The sequence below is a fragment of the Chelmon rostratus genome, chromosome 21 (assembly GCF_017976325.1).
Source record: "Chelmon rostratus isolate fCheRos1 chromosome 21, fCheRos1.pri, whole genome shotgun sequence".
Lineage (NCBI taxonomy): Eukaryota > Metazoa > Chordata > Actinopteri > Chaetodontiformes > Chaetodontidae > Chelmon > Chelmon rostratus.
In genome coordinates, this window is record NC_055678.1 from 8,605,578 (window position 1) to 8,629,945 (window position 24,368).

At 41.0% G+C, this 24,368-nt stretch overlaps 2 protein-coding genes across 2 annotated transcripts in view; one reads left to right on the plus strand and one right to left on the minus strand.

Annotated features, from left to right (window-relative positions):
• On the plus strand, positions 1–10,419 carry LOC121624680 (pyroglutamylated RF-amide peptide receptor). Its single transcript, XM_041962501.1, has 6 exons — positions 1–367; positions 1,800–1,958; positions 2,727–2,788; positions 5,209–5,444; positions 7,519–7,616; positions 8,930–10,419. Exons 1-6 carry the CDS (start codon positions 1–3, stop codon positions 9,337–9,339), a joined length of 1,332 nt encoding a protein of 443 aa, XP_041818435.1. The 3' UTR covers positions 9,340–10,419.
• Positions 9,782–24,368, minus strand: part of polr3a (polymerase (RNA) III (DNA directed) polypeptide A) — a 24,052-nt gene continuing 9,465 nt past the window's right edge. Inside the window, exons 18-31 of the mRNA XM_041962500.1 lie at positions 23,353–23,471; positions 22,754–22,891; positions 21,972–22,142; positions 20,381–20,494; positions 17,914–18,000; positions 17,736–17,818; positions 17,266–17,436; positions 16,801–16,894; positions 16,596–16,688; positions 15,563–15,727; positions 14,395–14,559; positions 12,489–12,620; positions 12,262–12,394; positions 9,782–12,180 (exon numbers count right to left, since the gene is read on the minus strand). Of these exons, the coding sequence (XP_041818434.1) occupies positions 12,032–12,180; positions 12,262–12,394; positions 12,489–12,620; positions 14,395–14,559; positions 15,563–15,727; positions 16,596–16,688; positions 16,801–16,894; positions 17,266–17,436; positions 17,736–17,818; positions 17,914–18,000; positions 20,381–20,494; positions 21,972–22,142; positions 22,754–22,891; positions 23,353–23,471 (1,814 nt within the window). The 3' untranslated portion in view covers positions 9,782–12,031. The remainder of the gene's footprint in view (positions 12,181–12,261; positions 12,395–12,488; positions 12,621–14,394; positions 14,560–15,562; positions 15,728–16,595; positions 16,689–16,800; positions 16,895–17,265; positions 17,437–17,735; positions 17,819–17,913; positions 18,001–20,380; positions 20,495–21,971; positions 22,143–22,753; positions 22,892–23,352; positions 23,472–24,368) is intronic.

Here is a 24,368-nt window from a genome sequence, read left to right on the forward strand (position 1 = left end):
ATGGCAGCAGCTTCCACAGATTCGGGCCAGGGGACCACCAAGATAACTCCTGAAGTGCTGCAGGAGATGCTGCGGTACTACAACCTGAGCCGCCAGGAGTTCATCAACACTTACAACATCCAGCCGCTCGTCTACATCCCCGAGCTGCCGTACAGCGCCAAGACCACCTTTGTCATCATGTACACGGTCATTTTCGTCATGGCGCTGGCCGGGAATAGTTTGGTCATCTACATAGTTGTGAAGAAACGGGCGATACAGACGGCGACAGATATTTTCATTTGCTCACTGGCGGTCAGCGACCTGCTCATCACTTTCTTCTGCATACCGTTCACTTTGCTGCAGAACATCTCCTCTGAATGGTTCGGCGGTGAGTTTTAAACCTCTAAATTTTCGCTTCCATGCTGTTTAAGGTCATGTCTCATCATCCAGCCAAATATGAGTTGAATCTTGAAAATGAAGGAAACTGCTAATGTGGTTCACATTCAAACCTGTATTCTCTTATTTGCTCTGGGAACGACTTTGAGTCCTCATGAGGGCTGTAAACATGCACGTAAAGCCTAATTGTTGTCTTGCAAATGCATTCACTTGCAAACAGAAAAACAATTAGGCTTTAAATGCATGTCTATATTCCACATGCACATGCACAGCCTTGCAAATGCATCTAAATAAAAATGATGCAGGCAATAAAATCCGTCATTTACTCTGAATAAACTGTGAAGAAAAGTAATTATCATGCAACTGCCACTCCAGTAACCGAATAATGAATGAAACCAAACACAGCTCCGTGCTGTGCTGAACAAACAGGAGTAAAAACAAAGAAAACTTAGGCTGTTATGTCAGCAGCAGAATCCACACAGCCCCACAGGAGCCAGCGTCCCTGTAAATGACTGCTGGAGAGGGTTCAGTGTAAAGAACCTGCAGGTTTTCTATATTAATTCAGACCTGAAGCGACCCACAGCAGGAGGGCACAGTCAACTGTGCAGTCAATGTTGTTTCACTGCAGGATAGATATGTGGAAAATGTACCCAAAGACAATAGAAAACATTACAACACAGATCAATAAAGGCATTTATGAATGCCACGTGCACAGTGGAACTCTTCAGCTCTGCAATAACAGCATGCTTTCTTTCTTCTTTCAGCCTTGTGTGTAGGCATCAGAAATTTTGAAACACATGAATGAAGAGCTATCGAACCGTTTGTGATGCCAAAGTCTGCACAGGGTGGACACAATACAATAAACACAGCTATTGTCTAGTGCAATGCTTCGCAATACTCCTGCAAAAAAAAGAAAAAAACAACTCTTTGAGGCTGATTTTAGTTAGTTATTTTATTGCATTACATTTGAAGGCTAAAGAGCTGAGTTACCATGTCATTGAGTACCAGCGAGGACACTGTATAGAAATGTGACTAATAGCTAATGAGTCAGTAGTAAGCAATGAATGTATCATAGCAATAGAAGGCCGGCTCAAAGCATGTGCACCTATTAAAATACGCTCACAATTAGTTCAGGGTGAATCAGGGTGGACTTACCATGTGGGTCACCTGGGTTCCAGCTCCAGATCATTACCTGTGTATTGTGTGTGATGACTGTGTGTTCAAGTGTTACCAGAGGTGGCAGTTTTGTCATTTCAGTGAAACCTCATGTCCAGATGAAAAGGATGAGGAGGAGCTCACCTTTGTTCCCAATCCATGATCAAACAAAAGAAGTGATGTGAACAAAAGTCGAAATGCATGTTTCTTTCTGCTGTTTCTCAATGTCATTATTTCATCCCTCTGTTTTTTTTTTTTTTTCCCTGCAGGGGTTCTGGTTTGCAAAACAGTTCCCTTTGTGCAGACCACAGCCATAGTGACAGGCATCCTCACCATGACTTGCATTGCCATTGAGAGATACCAGGGCATTGTCTTCCCACTGAAAATGAGGAGGCAGTACTCACCCAAAAGAGCATACCAGATGCTAGGTATTCTGTTCGCAAGAGTGGCTTATGTGTTTGTGTAAATTAAAGGCTGCACACATGTATGATGGCTACCCCACCCCCGCCGAATTAACGCTATACGATACTGTGAGATCCAGTCGAGGCAGTACTGAGCAGTGTTAGGCTGATATCATACAGTAGATACATCAATGTGTATTTTTGCAGGTTTGCAAAGAAGTGGCAGTACATAAGTATTATATACGATGAATTTAATATGGTTTCACTCTTGTTTTTTTTTGTTTAGGTTTATGGTCTTATTTGCATGTTAAAATGTATTGTTCAACTGTGTTTTTTAAAAATATATATTTGTCACAACTCTTTAATGATGAAATTTGAGGGTTATTGGATTTTTTTTAATCTAAACTATCAATAATAGTCTTAAAACCCAGATACCTGTCAGGCACTAGAATGAAAAATATGTGCTCAGTGTTTCCTCATCTTAAGTGGTGATTCAAAACGGCCTTGATTTTTGTGTGTATTTAGTAAGTGACAAGGTTAGTGAGTGTTGATATTTTAGGTAAGAAATGAGGAAAGCAGCATAATAACTTCAGGTGGCGTAGCATGTCGCGGCAAATCAGAGGACTGCATTCTCACATTTGCGGAGTTACAAACCGGATTTGCAGCTTGTTAATGATGCGAAACATGAATTCAATCATGCGGCTGCTGTGAATGAAGTTAACTTCAGTTTCATCTACAGGTTGTTTCGTTTTGTCGGTGTCAGATGTAAATTATGTGAATGTCTGCTTTCTGCAGGGCTTGTATGGATCGCCTCAGTGATAGTGGGTTCACCGATGTTGTTTGTGCAACAACTGGAGGTAAGCTGTGTCCTTCAAAGCAACCCATTACCTTTCATTAACTTCTTTCATCTGTGACGGCGAAGCGAAATCACTCTTATTACACAGCTGAATATAACAAGAAGCTAATTTAGTACAGAAGAACATAGAATTCTTGACTGATGACCATGAATTACTGTATTTCAAGCTAACTTTCAGTGTAATACCCTTGAAACTCATATCTACATATACCTCAACCTTAGATGTGTTTCCACTGCAGACAGGACTCTTAAATGTAGGCAGGGTTGTTCCCAGACCTCCAGACCAAACCCCCTTCACTTTTCTAGCAGTTGGGAAACAACAGGCAAGACTTTGGTTGGTCTTGACAAGCTGCCTCACTAACTGACACACCACAACCTATACTGTACATTAACTGCCAGACTGACAACTTGATGCTAAGCTTGTCCTCTGCTCCGCTCACATTCGCTGTCACTTTTCTGCCATTTGCTCTACCCGTCTATTCTCGTGGAGGGTGTCGTCTGTCTTAAAGGGACAGCTTGACCCTCCTTTTGTATTGCCGTTTTGGTGAACTTCTTAATCCTTTAAAATCAGCTTTTCAGTGATTTAGAAAAATGCTGAGTTTGTAAGGACTTTACTTTGGCATACATGAGTCAGTTATATAAGCTACAGAACACATTTGCAGGGGTGTGTGTCTCACAAGTGAGGGAAGAGCAAAAAAAAAAATTGTGTTGCAATATGAATAGTGTTTTTTGTAGCTGGTTTCGCAGAGTAACAGCTTGTTGATTGATTTCAGACCCGTGGAGTTCACTCTGCGTGGCACTGAAGTGATGCCGATGTTGCTTCTGTTTGGCAGATTACTGTGGGGATTATTGCCTTGCATGACCTCTTGTTTCTCAGTGAGCATGATGTGGGTGTTTTATGAATATTCTGCCCACTCTGTTCACATGTGGCTGCTCCAGCAGAACCTGTGACTACTGGACAAAACTCATTATCAGCAGCGACTCTGGACTGTTACTCACTATATTATTATACTGACATCATAGAAAAGAGAAAAATATCATAAATTCACCGTTGAGTAGCTACAAAACAACATATGTTATTAAGATCTTATTAGGTTTGCCACTGGGTGTAAACACAGTGGAGAAAAATCATAAGTGACTGTATGAGTATTTCAAAGAGATATTAGAAAGACAGACAGATCTATAGATAGATAGATAGATAGATAGACTTTATTAATCCCAAGCTGGGAAATTGCAGTGCAGCAGCAGCATTACACACAGTGAAAGTGAAAAATTGTGAAAATAAGACTACAAAGAACAAACTACACATAATAAAATATCAAAATAGCGAGCAGTAAAAAGATACATACATACATATACATAATAATAAAATAGCAAAATAGTTAACAGTAGTAATGAAAAAGTATTGCACAAAAAAGAATATCTACAGCAAATGGCAGTGTGTAGAAAATAAAGTGTACCGTGACTGTAGGCATAACACAGTGAAAAAGTGAAAATTTGCGAAATAGGACTGTGTTATTTGAAGAATTAGAGTATTTTCAGCTCTGAAGTGTACCACATATGTTCTAAGTCCAAACAGAGATACAACCCTGATTCCAAAAAATCAGTCATTGGCAAACAAACTGTGTTTCCTGACACAGTTTATGAAAGTGTTCCTGAGCCCATGTCGTAACATCCTTTCTACAGTCATGTGTTCACAAAGTGGTGAACCTCGCTCCATCCTCGCTTGTGAGCGACTGAGCCTTTCCAGGATGCTCCTTTCATACCCAATCATGATGCTATCACCTGTTACCAATCATCCTGTTTACCTGTGGAATGATCCAAACAGGTGTTTTTGGAGCGTTCCACAACTTTCCCAGTCTTTAATTGCTCCTGTCCCAACTTGCTTGAAACGTGTTGCTGCATCAAATTCAGAAAAATCAGATATTTAGAAAAATCAATGAAGCTGAGGAGGTCAAACATTAAATATATTGTCTTTGTGCTGTTTTCAGTTGAGTATGTGTCAAAAAGGATTAGCAAATTAAACATTATGTTTTATTTATGTTTTGCACAACATCTTAACTTTTTCTGGATTTTGTGGATTGTAGTACAGAATAGGGTGAATTTATTTACTATATGAACAATATTACTGATTCTATTATTTAGTGCCGGGGAAGTGAAGCTCATCAAAGCAGCTGTAACACCAGCCCGTCAGCTGCTCTTCTCAGGTCAACTGGAGGGCTAGAAGTGGCAAGAAGTGCAGATGTTATGCAAATTTAAAAAGAACAATCCCACTGTTGCGAACAGTTTCTGTGTCATGATTTATCCGCATCAGCTTTAATGTCAAATGTGTCTCACATAAATACCACCCTGTCAGCCAGAGCCATTTCCTGTCTTGATTGTTCCTCCAGAGCTAAAAGCTTTTCTCCCTCCCCCTCGCAGGTCAAGTACGACTTCTTGTACGATCACTACCACGTGTGCTGTCAGGAGAGTTGGCGTTCTCTGACACACAGGCAGGTGTACACCACCTTCATCATGGTGGCCCTCTTCCTGCTCCCTTTGGCTGCCATGCTGTTCCTCTACACGCGCATTGGCATCGAGTTGTGGATCCGCAAGAGGGTGGGCGACTCCTCAGTCCTCAACACCATGAACCACAGGGAGATCAGTAAGATCTCAAGGTAGGCCAGACGGCAGCGGCGTCTCCAAGGTCGCCAAAGTTGACTTATTTTAACTTTAGGCAACTTTTAGAGCTAAAACAGTGCTAAAAATCAGTTGTTGTCTGTGTGTTCACATTCAGTAAAGAAAGACGTAGCAAAAAGGTCAGGGTGGATGGATCAGTGTACAGCGTCTATGTTTGACAACCTACAGCACCGTTCTCATCGTGTTGTCCCTTAAACTTGTCAAGTTTAGGCCTCGAAAAGTAAGGTTAGTTAAGGGAAGGGAGAAACCCTTATCTTCGTGGTTATAGCGAACCGTAGACGCTTCGCGCACCCATCCATCCAGCTTGACCTCATGTTTGCACCTGTCTTACTTTGCTACTGCTTGTAAACATCTGCAGGAGTTTTTCTGAAGAGGACAGATGGCAGGCAGGGATTCAAAATGTTGATGCAGTAAGTCTTGAAGTGCATCTGTCCAATTTCTCTTCAAAAAGGCTGTAATTTTATCACATTTGCCACCAAGCTACTGTACCTTCTACTTTGCCTTTCGTATGTGAGATGTCTGGTGTTAATTGAGGTACATCAAATGATGCCACAATCTGCAACACAGCTGGTGTGTTCTGTACTTCGTGTCCCCGTCTACTCAAACATGTGTTCACTCAGGTGTTTGCACACTACCGTGCAGAAAGATGCAGAGTTTGACACTGGACTGTTTTCACGTTCATCTCCTAAAAGCGGAAAGTTTCTCTGTGCTCACCTTAAATCTGAGTTGAAGGCCTACAGCCGACGCAATTTTGTGGCATTACATTATTTTTTTTTTCATACGTCTTCAGACATTTCTATTGGGGCTCTTTAAGCCAACGCTGAGCTGTAGCCGCTTCACAAAAGAAAGCTTTGCATGACCAGAATCTTACACTGGCCTTCCTTCCAGCTCTGAGCACAGATGTAGATTGCTCCAGTAATGCTGTCTGATTACTGTGTGCTTGGTTGAGACAGGAGGGCGAACCAAGAGCAAAAGCACACGGCACTCAGAATGTTTTGAAAATGAAGGTTTTTTTTCTGCTTTTAATTTTTCTTAGTTCAACCTCCACAGCAATCTCACCCGTGCACATCAGAAAAAGCAATTTCTCATTTTATTTGAACTGTGCCAGTGAACCTTTTTCCCGTCAATGGCCATCTCCATTTTTATAGCATCCTTCAAGAGCCATACTCAGTGGCACCCCTAGCAATTGCATCAGGGTGGCCTTGGCGGTCACCCCAGCCATACTAAATTATTGAACACATATATCACACTTACTTCTGATGCAACGACTGGAACTGCTTCTCTTTGGCAAGGCATCTGATGCCAGATGATGACGATGATGACGATGATGACGATGATGCTTGCAACTGGTTTTCCTGGTTTAGGTTAGGCAATCTAAAACAGAACTTTTCTTGAGTTCTTCAGAAAATACCCAGAGTGCACTGTGATATTGACAACATGGCTAAGAATTTTGACTCTTGTTTGGAAACAGTGGCACAAGGACATATCATTTTGAACACACTGGCATGTTCATTGGCACTGGCGTAACTTTTGAGTGATGAGCTAAGGATTTCGAGGATGTTGAAGTTACAGGCTGTAGCAGGTGAGGTGTTGTTTGCACAAATTGTTTCAAGCAACGCAGTTGCTTTTTTGCGGATGAGAAATGTACCAAAGTGACTGAGGGGCAAGGGAAGAGCATGGAAATTAGATTCAGATATGAAAAACTCAATACTTGTAGGTAAGAAAATAAAAATGGTGCTTTCTTAGCAAACACAACGTTGTTTTTCCTGGTGAAGACAGTCTTAAATAGACACATGGCTGTCCTCACCCTCCACAGACCAGCAGTTTGGACCACTGTTCAGGGATACTGATTTTCCCAAATTATGGAGAGCAAAGCTAAAATGGCTGCAGTCCATTCAGTAGTGTGACTGCCAGAGTCTTGATACTTTTCCCTCCTCGCTGTAACTCAGCGGGAAACTTTAGTACCATCATATTGTTATTTGTAACAAGTGGACATGTATCTGATCCATCGCCTCATCAGGTTTTCTTTACTCTTTGTTTGACCATCTACAGGAAAAAGAAAAGAGCTGTTAAAATGATGATCACCATAGTTCTGCTATTTACCGTTTGCTGGGCGCCATTCCACACAGTCCACATGCTGTTTGAGTACTGTAAGTATTTCTGGAGTCCAGTCTGCGTTGATGGTAAATGTAGCCAGTTGAAGCAATAAAATCCTCAGTGCCTGCTGTATTGACCGAGGAGACCAGGATGTATTGCCGGCGAGCATTTGACGCCCAGTGAGCTAGTTAGCTGCTGGGTGCTAATCAACAGAACAGAACAGGCTAGAGGGCTTCATGGGTCCAAAAGTTCATGACCAAATCCAAAACGACCTGGAAATGCACAACCCAAAACTGGGTCGGTATTTGACGATTACTTGAAAGCTGGGACCTGGACCTGTGCAGAACCAAGAAATGCCAGACCCAGACCTGAACGGGACCAGTCTATTATGTAAAAACTAAGACTTGGACCCATGCAGAACAAAGAAATGTCGGAACTCAGACCCTGGCACAGGTTTTACTGCTGATAGTTATTAACAAGTTAACATTCAATTTCAAGCTGTCAACAAAAAACTTTGTGCTCTCATCATGATCAGCGCTGTCGGATCATGGCCAGGTCTTCTCGGATTGACCTAGGTACTACACATACTGTCAAACTGACCAGGGACCCAATTGACCATATAATATGTGGATCCGAACCCATGTGGGTTCCGGGTCGAGTCTGGGGTGGACCTGTGAAGACCTCTAGAATGGGCTTTTGTGTAACAACAAAGCTAACGAGAGCAAGCACTGCTGTATACAGTACAAGAAACAACGTACAAAAAACAGTTATCGGCATCCAACCTACAAATCTAGTTATGTAGTCAGCTTCAAATGAAGCTTAACGTTCCCACTATTCCCCTTGACTGTCCCTTCATGTTACAGTAGTGCCTCAGCCGGTGGGAGTAATAATAAGTAGTCACATGAGTCGCGCAACATGCTAACACCGAGTTGAACAGGCTAAGCTACAAAATAAACAGCAAAACAACATAAAACAAGGCAAAACTTACAAGTTTCAAGTCGGCTCACAGACAGTCGACCCATCCTTCAGCTTGAACCGTTACTGGCTCTCGTTGATATAGCCGTCTGTAGTAAAATGCACACATTCCATTCCCTATGGGTGCATTTCCATCAAAACTAAAATTCATTGGTTCTTGACAGCCTCAGAAGGCAGGAGTAGATGAAGACCTTTGTCTTTGTTCTTGCAGCCAACAACAAAGTTATTGGCGTGGTTGGCCTCCACTGGTCATGTCCTCCTGCATGCTTGAATTTGAACCATCAACACTGATGGGACATCCACATAAACCATGGCAGACTTTCCATTTAAGTGTATATTGCAATTCTCTGTGCAGCTCCTCATTGTAAGTTGTGATCTCTCTCTTGTCCAGATGACCTTGAGAAGAAATATGACGGAGTCACGCTTAACATGATCATTGCTATCGTTCAGGCCATCGGGTTCTTCAACAGCTTCAACAATCCCATCGTGTACGCCTTCATGAACGAGAACTTCAAGAAGAGCTGCGTCTCCACCCTCTCCCACTGCATCCGAAAACCTAACCAGCAGGGCGTCGCCGCGGAGGCGCCCAAACTGACCGTGCAGTTCATCAAACCGCGGAGCAGAGAAGCCTTCTTTGCGTCAGACGAAGACAACAGCTCGAAGCAGCACTCGGCAGAGACGGGCCCTGCGAGATCCTCGCATGGAGAGAGCTCGCTGGAAATAATAGGCGAAAAAATCTCCACCATCCAGACAGAGCTGCCCGCGAACAGCTCATCTCAAGTCAAAAGTTCAGGTGTTTAGCTGTTGAGCTCCACCCTCCTGTTTGTTGACATTTCCAGCTGCAGGTGCGTCAGATGGGCGCGTCACAGTTGCTGTTCAAAGACTCAAAACAAAAACAGCTTGAGAACATATCTCTGCTGTGTCACAGAGCTTGCCGTGGGAGTAATGCGGTCAGACAATGAAACACCAGTGGATGAATCAAAAAAAATCTGCAGGGCATTCAGCCTCTCAGTGAGCACAAACCATGGGTGCTATGGTACACTGGGAGTTGTTTGGAAAAGACAACACAGAAGACCGTGCTTGTAGCCACAAAAGATGCCCGAGCATAACAGTTACTGCACTGCTAAACGTCCGTTAGTTCAAGTCAGCTATTCAGCATCATTCGACTCCTGTCAGGTGAATTCAATCGCAAACCTTTGCTTTAATAACGCGACACAAGCTCTCTGTTAAGCCTCTTAGATTTTTATTGCTTGAGATAACAGATAAATGAGATTAATAAAACTCAAACATGTTGATGTAACACATAAATTTGCCAGAAACGCAAACACAGATTTTTCATTTTCTGTCAGTTGAGTAATTGTATTATTTCATGTGATTTATTTTGACTTTTTAAGTGCTAAACTGAACAGCTAGGCTCAAACTGCAAACAGGACAGTGTACAGTTTTTAATCAGGTAAAGGTTAAAATAAAGCCGCATGCCTTAATGTTTGAAATAAACAGCCGGGCTCTCAAATCAACATACAGAATTTAGACGTTTTTTTTTAGATCAAACCCTACGACATCCACAACGCTCTCACATACACACAAGGGGACAAAATGAGTTTCAGTGTTAATGTGTTTGCTTGAAGGTGCTGTGGAATATTTTTGTAATGTTGGCGTGTAAACACGGTGTATATTTAAAGTTAATCACACGTTCTGTAATGATACGTTTGGTACCGACAGCTTGGCTTTTATCCGCGGTTCTTTGCAGATTGTTGATTTTAAAGGTGTTAACTTGAACATCAAGTCATTTAAAATGTGTTTCTTTGTATTTTTAAAATGCAGATCAGAATGCCAGTGAGCTCTAATCTCTATTTAATTTTTAAATTGAATAAAATGGTCTCTTACAACTTGCTTCTTTGTTTTCAGCACACATTGGTTAAATCCAAACGTGGTCTTTTAATTTTGCGACTATATGAAAATTATTGGATGGGGAACTGAACCTCATGTTCCCTTTTTAATTAAAGCAAAGCCCCCAAAGCTTAGTCATTTTTTCTTTTAACCCTCCCACTGACTTAAGAAAAAAACTGCAAGGCTCTCCCCTGAATATCTCAAAGATTAAATTAGTCCAATTAACGCATAATGCATAAAGAATTAAGGTGTCCCGAAAATGTAAACCTAAAGATGTTGGACAGATGTTTGCCACCCATGGGCATGTGCAAATTGGAATCATAAACTGACAAAAGATGTAAAAATGCATCCAAATTCCACACTACAAGTTGATTCTGATTTTTAGTATGTTCACATAACATACTACATAGAAAAGGGAAAAATCAAAGCAGAGAGTACCCACACTGGACACTTCTCCCACAATGCAATGCACAGGAAATGGAGGAGCTTCTTTTTTTGGCTGTGAAACACTTCCATTTGAATTTAGTGCTCGCATGCAAACATTTGCTAAGTAGCATGTAGCACTAAAATTAAAGCTGAGGCTGATGTCAGTAGTTTTTCAGGTATTTGCTGGTAAAACAAAGTAATGGACAAACTGAAATGTCGATTAGATAAATAGTTACGATCCATCCAATAATTGCTGAGACATTTCACCAAAAATCATAAATATCAATCTCATGGTGGCACTAGAAGAAAAGTCATGAGATCATCTGGGGATTATGAATGTCTTTACAAAATTTCATCTTTATCAACTTCAGTGGTGGACACATCAGCTACCAGATGTAGCCTGGGAGAGCCTTTCTGCCAGCATGGATGAAAATGTCACTTTTAAAAAAGGGCTCAAGTTGATGTTACTGCCTTTAGAAATCGATCATTCAACAGTAAACAATTCTGGCCTTCAATTTTCGAATCACTGCATTTACAGAAGACAATGACTTTGCCGTGATTTTCTGGGTCATTTATTTTATTACATTATATACATTATTACACTGTTATAAGAAAAGGCTTCAAACTGGATGGGAAGTTTCAACCGTAATGAACCGCTGCTGATCTGAATCCTGTACGAATACAACTGCTTTCAGAAAAGACAAACCTCAACTGGGCTTCTAAGTGTGAATGAAAAGTCTTTTTGGGCAAACTGAAGCTGCAATGCTAATAAACACTTCATACTATAATGCAAAACTAAGTGCCAAACAAAAAGGCATCGACTGTGCTTCATGATTAAGGGGAAATATTTGTCAAGTCTGCTGCACGTGTTTATGTGGAGCACGATATACATTACACTGAGGCAACGTAAGGTAATGTAGCATCTTAATAAACGAGGAAACACACTGTTTTACAAACAAGTAAGAAAGCCCGAAAAACAGTAAAGAACATGTGTGAAGCATCTGAAGTTTGAACGTTCACCCAGTCTGCAGCATCAGCAGCGTCACAGCAAAGAAAGAAGTGGCAATCCTATTTTCTGTTGGATCCCTCAAAAGGAAATTATCTGACACTCGGGCAGGCACTTCTGTATTTGCTGAAGATAACCTTGACATGTCTTTCGACAGCAGGCTCTGAAATGCTATGTGATTAGAGGTATGTGGAAGTCTGCACTGTCAAAGAGGAGAGGCCTATTGACAGGAGAGGGGTCCTTGTCTGCCTTGTGTAGAAGTTTAAACAGTCCTGTTCCAATATTCATAGGAATCCCCATGATGATGCACTCAGACACACCTAAAACAGCAACACAGGAAATGTTGACACCCATTTAAGTCAAAGAGTGAAGTGAAATTGCATCACAGAGACGAGGCTTACCACAAACAGAGTCCTTTTGCCCGAAGTAGGCGGCGTCGAAGAGATGATCGGCCGTTTTCTCAAAGGAAGCCAGCATGAGGACACTCTCTTTCATTTTGGCTAAACCGAACCTGGTGATTCCCAGAATCTCCCCCTTTATGGGCAGAAGACAGTATGCGCACAGGTGAAACTACCTCTCACTGCACAAACAGGATGAAGACATGCAACAAGATGTACAATGGTCACACCTTATAGGACATTAGGTCTGCAAGAAGCATGACGTGACGTCGGTCAATGCTCATTCCATGGTTCACCATGGTGTACTGAATCTCATTGATGATGGTGGATCTAGCTGCCTCGATACCCAGCGTCTTCTCAACCTAGAAGATCACACAGGAAATCAACACATTTACTAAATAAATCAATCACATGGCAACTTGCATCAGGTCACTTAGTGACACTAAGGTTAGTCTATATTCTACAGTAAAGATTCAACCTTTAATCATTTATAGTAGAGATGAGATAGATGTGAAATGAGCAGCAGTAATAACAACGTTAATCAAGTCTCGGTTCATTTCTTTTGCCAACACCGGTACAAACCAGTGAGTTGATCTGAGAGACGTTTGGCCTCGGTGAAGCAGCCCAGCAAAACCCTGGTTAGTAACTGCTTCTGACCGCCACGAGATCATTACTTTTCTGTATGTCGTGGCGTCTGACTGAGACAAATGAGAAAAACCGCTAATGAGGCTGTGAACCGCAAATCACCAAGAATGAGATGCAGCAGAAAGCTGCTGCTGAGAACAAGCGGGGGAGGTGCGATCATGTGTATCATGTGGCTGTCCTCATGTCGGACCCCATGAGGACAGTGAGGCACAATTTTGGTGTTTGAAAACCTGAAGAGGAGGAAGTTCGTTTTTATGAGAACCTTCAGAAAACCTTATACAAGTGTGGATGGAACTCGGCTGATGTACACAGATTTTTCTCATCACACCTGCATTTATGTTGATAATTACAGTCAATTTCCATCTTATTAGCTACACCTAATTAAAACTGAAGGAGCTTAACTATACTGTCCTCAAATAAATCCTACCTTTATGCAGACTACAATGTTCAGCTTTTGTAGGAATCATTTTAGAGAGGCGATTGACTTTATGGTCATTTTGGAGGCGGTAGTTTTATATCTTTATACTATGCTGTTTCTATTACTCTGTCCACCACATGTCTATCAACGTAAGTTGAGTAAATATTAGAAACACCTCTCAGCATAAAGCTGTCTCTATTATTCCTGGCCTCATGATGCTTCAGGCGTCTTCCCCTTTCTGAGAGCCTCGTGGGAAATAAATGATTTGGGAACACAACCGTTCTAATATTCACATAATGCTTGTGGATGGAAACGCACATTACTTTGCTTTTTGTTCTGATGATTTTCTGTAAATCCGGTTACAATTTGCGCTACATGTGGATGAGGATCGGGCTGAAGTGACAAGATTGTGACAGCCCTAGACATGAGCATGTACATCTAAAAGCAGACACAGAGCCTTAAAGTCCCACATCACCTGGTGTAGGTTATAGTTTCAACATCAGGTGACATAAGAACAGTAGCTTGAACTGTTGTTTCAGCCACAAATTTAGGCGCGAAACAGCTCAAGTTCTCCCTGAACGCTGTAGTACTTTGCACAACTCTAAGCTAACTTGTTAGCATTAAAGCTATCCAAGGCCACTTCATGCTCCCTTCCCTCGGTAGCGGTCTCACCCATGATCCATGCACCGTGTCATAGGACTAGAAATAACGTGGATACATTTTAACATCAAAACCAATTGCAACCTGCAGCACAATACACCAGCATGACATGTGTGCACATATTCCTTTATATCCTTACCAAATCAGCCAATAACTAGAAATATAATCGCATATAATAATATAAAAATTAGGTGACTGCTTGAACTGAAACTCTCTCAAATTGCCTCGGCCTATGTTTTATTCATTTCTTTATGTGTCAAGGAAATCTGTGCAGGTTGAACACAATGTGCTGGGTATCAGCTCAGACTCATGTGGATTCATGTGATAGATGTAGGGCAGAAGTGGAATCAAAGCAATAATGCATCTAATCCAAGCTATAGCACCAGTGGGTCTAGATCTCCCTCGGCTGGTACCTCATACGTATTGTTTGAAGTGGTCCTGCTTCCATTCACGCCGTGCGTTGCCATGACAGCTCTCAGGTTGTCCCCCTCCACCAGGAGTTTGTACTTGCTTTTGCCGCTCTGTTCGTCAATGTGAATGACAGCTCGGGCCACCTCAGGTATACCTTGAACCACCACCTTCAAAGTGAGCAATGAGAACAACGTTAACAGTTAAAAAAGGAAAAAAAGCTCATTGCTCATGTTTCAAGAGGCCAGCTGACCCTACAGAGAATGATCAGAATGACTGTTTCTTCATCTTTTAGCTGTTTTATGGCCCACAGCTTTACTCTGATATTTAGTCTGATATTTTTCTCAGCAGTTGGTGGAGACCAAGACAGAGTTAAAACAGATCTGGATTTAGATTTGCATTCGTCAGGTGATAACAAACACAATCCAAGTGACTGTTTAAGTATGCAATGGATGCAATACATTTGATCTCTCTTCTGAGTATGTAAATAGACTCGTTTACAAGCTCGTTTACATGTTCACCCCCTCTAGCAAATAATTCTATAAAGGTAATATGCCATTGTTGTGTTTACAGCTTGTTACACTGCCCCAAAGCAGCCAAATACAATTAACTAGTTAAAAGTCTTGTTTTGTCAAAACCAACAGTCCAAAACCCAAAGAAATTCAGTGACAATAATACAAAATTGAGAAATATTGACAACAAACAAAACAAAAAAAGGTGGTAATCGCCATATTTGAGAAGCTGGAACCACTGAATGTTTTGAATTTCTGCTCGATGAATGATGTAAGTGATTAATCAACTACTTATTTCAGCAATGATGTGCATTCAGCACAGGTAAAGAGAGATCTCTGTTATCTATTTGCACTTTTATATGTTTATTTACTTCATCTGTTGTCTGTTGTTTTCTCTTCCCAGATCAGCCCTCGCGGGTCATGATGAGGCCTTGCAGCATTGCTTTGTAAAAATGTGTTTATCTCTATTCTCTCATTCTTATTGTGTTGTTGAAATGTGAATTAGTTGTAAAAAAAAAAAAAAAAAAAAAAAGGTGTGAAAGCAAAGTGGAAAAAGAGGCTGGGTGTGCTCCAGAAGTCAGGTCATAAAGGTCTCATAAAGTCTGTTTGTTATGTATCAAACAAAGCCAGCCTGCACAAGACACACAAGGCAGATTCTCACCTTGGGAAGTTCCTCTTTCAGTGACTGCAGCACGTAGTACATGGAGCTTTTGCTGTTCTCCCGTGGCGACACACACACCACTGCCTCGCCGTGCACAGCGATGTCTCCTGGCTTCACTCGTAGCTTAGACATGCAGATGGAGTAACGCACCGTTTCTGCATTTACCTGAAAAAAAAGAAATCAAAGGCTCAACACGCAAGACAACAGCGCTCATCTATAATGTAGCGTTTCAGCACTGTTAGAAAGTAAACCGAGAGGGAACTCTGCTGTAGCTGCTGTTGTTAGAGCAATGGAGTCTTCACGTGTTGCATTATGTAGAGGAACAAAGACTTCATGGCTTCAACAATGGCATGTTATTTTAACTTCAAAATCAAAGACAAGAGTCATGCATGGCTATTATATATCCAGGACAAACACTTTAATATGTAATTATGGCAATCCAAATCATACAAATCACTATTCAACTGTGTTTTCCCTCATATTCCCAAATGAAATTTCTTTTAATTATGTCAGTGAATTGAGGCTATGCAATTTTTGCTGCAAAGGTGGCAAATGTTGACTTTTAATTCCTGCGTCTGTGAAAATTCTCACTCGTCGTGGTCATAGTTATTCAGAGAGGGCTGAATCAAGAAACTTGACATTTCAGGAAATATGCTTATTTTCTGTCCCGCTGAGGGTGAGATGAGAGTATCTACAACATTCTCATGTCTGTACAGTAAATATGAAGCTAGCGCCAGCAGCAGTGAAGTCAGATTTTAATGTGACAAAAAAAGAAAAATGTGTTATTTCCTGTTTTAAAAGTTACAGTGTTTTTGAAAGGATTATTTGGATTTATAACAACCTCGAAATTTACTGATGTGGCGAATTTCCATAGTTTTTAGAAATCATTAATTCATCATATTGGTATAAAATAATGGCATTCACCAAGTTAATTGTTAAAGAGAAGTCTCGGATAGTCTGTAGTGTTGTGTGAGGAGGGGAAACATTTGACATATTCACACATTGTGTCAGTAAAAAAAAGAACCAGTAGTACCTCCAGTCGCAGTAGCCTTATTCTCTCCAACGATAATTTCACCAGGATGAAACAGTCATCTGGCAGAAAAACCTCCTCTATGTACTCAGAAATCTGTAGAGGACAGCAAGAAATCAATGCCTCTTTCAGTCAGCTCCTTCTATATAATGGCACAGATTTATTGATAAAGGGAAAGAAGTGTGAAATACGCTGTAGGTTGAAATACCTCTCCAAGAAGCGTTTTCTCAATCCTCCCCTTCACCAGCCTGGCAAAGTCAGCGTCGTCTTCCACATCCAAATGAGCGGTGATTATAGGGGTGCTGAGTGGTGAGTAAAGGACTCTCAATAGATTACTCAAAACAAATTAGGGATGTATTCATTATTGTGACACAAAGGGAGCATTTCTGTGGCCCGGCAGAGCACATTTTGCTAAATGGAATGATTCAGTATCAAAGCCATGGAGTCAGGCAATTGATCAAAGTTGTGCCTCACTGAAAGCAGCTTAGGCCCTCTGGAGCTGCAAAACTTGCTAAAAAACTTGGCAGCAAATGCCCAACTTGCGCCGTCTGGCATCAATAATTTCCAATGATTTCCCAGAAACGGTGAGACAAAGGCATTGTCTACCTTTGAAAGATGAAAAAGCTTCTTGTGCTCCTCTGCTCGTACAACACAGGAGCACCTCTGTAATTACCTGATGTTCTTGGAAGCATTGATGATCTCTTTGATGCGAGGAACCCCCAGAGTGATGTTCATGGACGCGACGCCAGCAAAGTGGAAGGTTTTCAGCGTCATCTGAGTGCCAGGCTCTCCGATGCTCTGGGCACAAAGAGCCCCTACTGCTGAGCCTGGCTCCATCTGAGCTCTAGACGGGTAAACAGATGACAAGAGACAGGATCAGAAATGGTGCAGAAAATCTGGACCATTACCAGTGTACAGATAGTTTTAAGTCATGCTAGTGTCTCCTGGGACAGCAATGGCTGTCATTCTAATTAGTATTAACAAATATCCTATCACTATTGTAGGCAACTTGACAACTTGACTATTTCTGTCAACGTGTGCCATTATTCTCTCATTTATATTACGCTACATGTTTGGCTGCTTTGCTGAAAATGGGCAACAAACGATGAGCCTGAGTATAAAACAGGGATGTGGGTCTTGTACCTCATGTACTTGTCTCGGCAGGTTTCAAGGAACTTCTCCAGCTGTGTCGGAGTTATGCGGTCTAGCTGATAGAGAACTTTTGGCTGCAATATGAAGTAGAGAGGCGAGCAATTTAAGTTTCAGATATAGCCAGGCTGAAGGATAGATGGACATTTAATCCATGGTGTGTGCTGCCTACCTCGCTGGTGCCGTTGTCGTTGATGCCGTACTTGTCTCGGGTCTTCTTGATCCTTTCTGAGATGCTCTTTATAAATTTCTTTATCTCCTACAGGCGAGGGAAGACACTCTCAGAGGTCAAAAAGGCTTAATCATATGTTTTAGAACAAACCTTTATGCTGTTTGACACACGCTACACATCTCATGCAGCTGTTATTATTACAGTTAAGACGTGGAGAATGCAGCCTTCCAGTAAGACACACTGAGCAATCGCTTTTTAAAAAACAGCAGCGCTTTAGAGAGAGCTGCCGGATGTCACAGCATGAATCGAAACACAGTAACGCGCTATTTTACAAGAGCAACAAAAGGGTTATTGGATAAATTATTAATGTGTTTCAACTCTCACTGACACACCATTCTCGATTCAGTTCAACCACAAGCCAGCATGCTCTGCCACTATACCTCCAGGTACTTCTCTGAGCCTGTGTCGGTTAACTCCTTCACAAACGGGGAAAGGTTCACAAGTATTACTGCCAGCACGTGGAAGTGACTTTGAGTTCATATAATGACAGCGTTTCTCTCTACTTTAATTACTACACCCTCTTATTCTTACTCATCATTATAGCAGACTGCCGACAGCCAATAAAGACACACTGAATCCAAGGATGCGCTATAAATCATCTCGTCTACTTGGTTTACAGTAGCACTGCACCATGGTGACAGGAGGTGTAATGATTTTCTCGCTGCACCATTAGCAAGACTGTTACTGCACCATCAGTCATGTTAACTAAAAAGTACACAAACAAATATAAAACCGTGAATAACATGAGTTGACAGCTGCAGCACTAGATAAATTTTACCTTTATTGTTCTTGAGGGGTTTTTTTTTTTTTTTTTTTTTCCAAAAATGAAAGATTTATTCTGAAATAGAGGTGGGCATTTGGGTGTTTTGTCACAACTTTTGAGTTTTCAGGTCCATTTCCTCATGGTGTATCCATCTGAAATTACTGTTGGGTTTCCTGCGCATTACTCGACAATAAATGCTTAATATCATCACGAACGTTGAGAGAATCATCCATTTTCTCCAAGTGTTAACGCGTTTTCACACCTGCACTTATTAATCCGGTTAAATAACACCCTGGATCGTTTTCCGCTCTGGTGCGATTCATTTGGGCAGGTGTGAACGCAGTAAACACACCCGGGTGCAGATCAAAACAACTGCACCGAGACCCCTGACAGGAGGTGGTCTAAGTTCTGTCCTAAAGCAACAGCAAGCCTTGTTTTGCTCAGTCATCTGAAGGCAGCATGTTGTCTTTGCAAAGTGTGAAACAGTATTACAGTAAAAATACTGCAAAGCAACGTTTCTCTCACAGAAATATGCACCAGTCCAGAACAGGACCTTTTTTCTGTGTTTACTTTCTTGATATGACTGGCAATACTAAAATAAATAAACTTTTTGTCATCAACAAATTCCACAAAGTAAAAACCAACAATGAATTAACCCTCGTAACAAGTATTGTCTGTGTAGCCAAAGCTTATCCGATCATATATCAGCTCTCACAGGATACCTACTACTGCATCAAATGTGTATTAATCCATGGCAGAAAATAGTCCTACATGAGTAAAACTTGCCCTGGTGTAAGAAAGACAGTTAGGAAATTATTGGGAGACACATCGACGGCACACTATTTACATTTGATGTCAGTAATAAAAATACAAAAGTCTTATCCTCTAATCTTTCCACCCCGGCTGTTTGGCTGTTTTTTATTGTTCGTCTATTTGTAATTGAGCGTTCTCAAAAACTTTCCCTGAGATTGGGTGTAAAATTGTGTGAGTGGCATAGCCAGGAATTTCATCTAGATAGTTTTTTTTTTTAACATTTTCTTATGAACTACTGGTTTTAAGATCAGATCAACTTTATCAATCCCCAGCTAGGAAAATTTGGTGTTACAGGCAGACTCAGTAAAAATAGCAATAGCGAAGGCAATGGAAAATAAAAAATATAAAACACAAAATAAGAAATTGACTACATATATGTATATGTATTATACAAAACACTAAAAACATACTGCCAATGCAAAGTCTTGGGAAATATTGAAAAATTGTACAAGGATTGAAACAAAAAATTGCACATGACTGTTATGGATAAGTCAAGTACAATATTTGCTCTATTGCACAGTATATTATTAATGTATATATTTACTTGGAGTGATTCCAGACAGAAACATTTTATAGACTGTTCAACCTTGATAGAGAGGTCTTTAAGAATGCTGAACCTAATATTTTTCTGCCAATTAGCTACACAACTTATCTCAGCATGAACTTCACTTTGGCAGGTTGATATGTGCCAGTGCACGAATGCACTGTTCTTATTTGCACCTTCCAACACTGTTCGCACCCCCCCCTTCTGAAACAGTGAATTTCTCCATTGTGTGGTTAATAAAGTCTTGTCTACTCTAATATAATTCATATGTACTGTGATTTAGTTACCTCCAAGAAGCTGTCTCTGCAGCAGAGGAAGTCAGCTCTCTTCATGATGGCGTCTGCAGTGAGGACCAGCTTGTTTTGGCTGAGTGCAGGCTCGTCTGGACATGTGTAGACCGCCTGGGAATCAAAAGGTGATTACTGGGAGCCAGCACTACGCTAACTCACAGGTCAACAGTTCTTGGTAGCGCCCTCACTCAAGGGTTAATAGCTACTGATAACCTCAGCTGAAAAAGAAAATGACCCATTTGACTGAAACAGAAACATTTATCTCATTATATTCATTCAGATCTGGAGCTACTGGCTGGTGGATCTGTCAACATTTATCATGACGTTTCCTTGTACAATTAAGAGGAGAGGCATATTTGACTATGTTTTACTATGACTGATATCTCCCCTCTATGATTCTTTCATCGTGTGATATGCAATTTGTAAAACACCCTGAATTGCTTTTGTGTATAAAATGTGCCATTTAAATTAAAAATGCCTTGTCAATAGCAAATTAACAGGCAGCGGAGGGTTTTCCTGATGAGCTCACCATCTCCAGGATCAATCTTCTCTTGTAAACACGCTTCTGGTATTAATTACCACACTCACTGTGGCATTTTACACTGATGGCAGACTGCTCATCACACCGTAATAGAAGAAAAATACGGAAACGCCTGTGGTCTACAATCAATCTCTTCTTCATAACGGTTTAAAACATCTATTTCTGTCTTTGTCAGCAGTTCATATTTAAATATCTAGGCTGTTTTACTGCCTTTTGATACTGAATCCTTGAACAGCAGCAGAAAGTGTTTCAGTAAGAAATTTAAAAACCTAGAAATGTGAGCTGCTTTGTTAATGTTAACCAGAGAATTAGTTCTAAACTATCGACAAAATCACTCCGCCAGCTAGACCAATGTCCCGCAGAGAAAATCTATTTAAACCTCCTGCTATTTTATCTTATTAACTGGGCTCTCGAATGCTGCATGATTTATTAGCAAAAAATGATTTTATCCAAGTATCGAGCTCCAGTGTGTTCTCACACGAGAAGCTCCTCTGCTAATGAGCTGCCTCTCTGGCTGCCAGGAAGCTTCTCACAGGGGGAGAATATTCACTCTGGTGTGTGTTCTTCCAGAGCACCGGCGAATAATAGTGTGTTCACAGATTCAAAAGACTTCCCTGAGGCTACAATGATATGAGACAGAGAAGCTTGGCTTTTTCAGTTCACGTCGATATTATTGTACAGGGCTGATAACACGGCCAGTCTTTGTTTGAGGAGATTGATTTTTTTTTTAAAGCTTCATTTATTCAGGTCGAGTTGCTGATCCTGCTTGAATGAAGGCGAGATATTTGTTTGTTTGTTTTTACTGAAAGACAACAAACTAAACATTAGCATACCAAACACTCAATCATGGGTAGTGCACATTCATTGTCCATGACATGTGACATAAGAGACCAAGCAAAACAAAAATATAGGACAATTATTGGAGTAGAACCCAATTGGAATTGGAGCAACAAGATGGGTTATGCTCAGGTTATGTGTCAAAGGGTGAAGAGAAAAGAAAACTAAGCCAAGTAGGTCCATAAACTGTCAACTCCATATTTAACTCACCCGGATGTTGTCTAGGACTCTCTTGAACTCCAGCGGCTCATCCTTTCCTTCCATGGCAGCCGGGTCCAGACCATCACCGCCATAAATAAACTGGATGATGTCGCCAGTGGAGCTGCGTACTGTCAGGTCGTACTGTGAGCATAAATCCTCCAGGGACTTAACCAGACGTCTCTGTCCAAACACAGGCAGGACCAAAAAACAAAAAAAAAACAAAACAAACAAACAAAAAAACACCATGGACATAAGCAACAGACACATTAAAAAAAAGCACACTCTATCTGCACTGACCTGAGAGTATGCTCACAGTCCAGCCGTATACTGTATCTGTGTTTTATATCATTTTAAGTTGAATGTTTTGGGTTTTGGACTGTTGGTTGGACAATATTAGCAATTTTAGCAGGTCTCCTGGGAATCTGTGATGGGCATATCTGGCATTTTTCAGACAAAAATGATTAATGCATTAATCAAAAAAGAGCACTGCTCAGTGACGCATTAACCACCCCAATACAAACTTTGTTTATTCCAAAACAAAGTTTGTGCTGAGCGTTTCCATTTATTCCCTAATCACTTATACCAACTGCTTGGTTTAAGTGATTGGAGAAACAGCTGGAATCAGCGCACCGTCCGTGCTACAGAATAGTTAAATTTTCGGCCTGCATAAATGCAGTTCACAGTTTCATCAACTAACAATAAAGTCCTTAAATACACACACTTTCATTCAGCTATGTAAAGGCGACGTAGCAACTGGAGTGGCCCCTCGGGAATAAATTGTCAGCCATTACCTGCATGTACCCAGTCTCTGCAGTCTTCACAGCAGTGTCCACCAGACCCTCCCGACCAGCCATGGTGTGGAAGAAGAACTCTGTGGGAGTCAGGCCAGAATAGAAGCTGTCGGCCACAAAGCCTTTAGCAGCAGGCAGCTGTTGAAAAATCATCGTTAAGCAATAAGGAGGCTGCTGAATATGTAATGTGGAAAGGTGTGAAAAGTGACTACAGCTGTTGTTGTTGTTGTCCAGCTTCGATAACATATATTCTTTTATATACAGTATGGTCCTTGGAAGAGCAGAGATATGAACAGAAACATAGAAGTAATAGAGTTCATTGATGCTTGATGTTTTTTCAGAGGGTCACACTACAAGGAGCTGTTGAAATTAATCCATGTCAATGCAAGCACTGACATGCATGAAAATTCAATCAGTTCAATACAAATAGGTGATATTGACCTTGCAGCATGTTAAGGCCGTTCCACAGAGCTCAAATAACAGTCACTAATTGAAAAACCAACAACTGTATATTCCAACAAGCAAATTCAGAATACAATGAGCAAGGCCCCTTTGAGAATATATAGCAAAATAATTTAAGTATATAAATTGGATCTTACTTTTGAGTGCTTTTCAAAGTGAGGCAGGGAGCGGTTCTCAAAACCATCAGGCACTCGAGAGCCACTTATAGCCTGCTGGCCCACACAGGCAATCATCTGAGAGATATTAATGAAGGATCCTGTATGTATACAGAGGAGACAGATGAAAAGGTGAGACAGTACACAGACAAAATTGAACAACAAATGAAAACAGAACAAACAGATCACGCACCAATATTTCAGAATTTAGCATCCATTTGACGAGAAGACCCAAGCTGATTTTATTTGTTGTTTTAGATGCAGAATAGCTTCATAGAACAACTCTGGTAACAGATTAATCATTTGAGTCACTGATGATGCCACAGACCTGAGCCATCACTATTTTCAGTAGCTCAAATGTGAGGATGCGCTGATTTTCTGTGTTTTACATCATTATAGGTTGATATGAAATTAGCCTTTATGAACAGCGATGGCAGAGTCAGACAGGAAACAGGGGGAAGAGAAATGAATGACGTGTAACAATGGTCCCCATCTGGTATCATACGAAGGGTGATACAATCACATGGTACTGCATGGCACAGAGTAGCCAGGTTACCCACAAGGCTGCTAAGAAGCCCACACATTGAGTACCTGTGAGTTTTGGACTGTTGGTCATACAAAAACAGGAATTTGAGGACATAACCTTGGTTCGAGGAAATTGTCACAATTTCCTGACATTTGAGAGACAAAGCACGTACTCAATTATTGGGAATAGATAGCCAACAGATAAAAGACAAAGGCAATTATTATTATTTGAAACTGTGAGATGAGACCGCCATGAGTGGCGTACATTAACAACATTTATTATTCTGCCTGTTACTCAGCCACACTGGTACTGATCTCTGTTAGACTTTGCATATCCTAAGTTTTCTCTAATTTCTGAACCCTACTTTTTTGAGAGACAGTTCGTCCTTTCTTGATTTGAGTGTCTGCAACTGGTGGGGCTTTAAAGCCTGACAAAAGTTGACTGCCCTCGTACCTACCCGATTCGAAAAAAG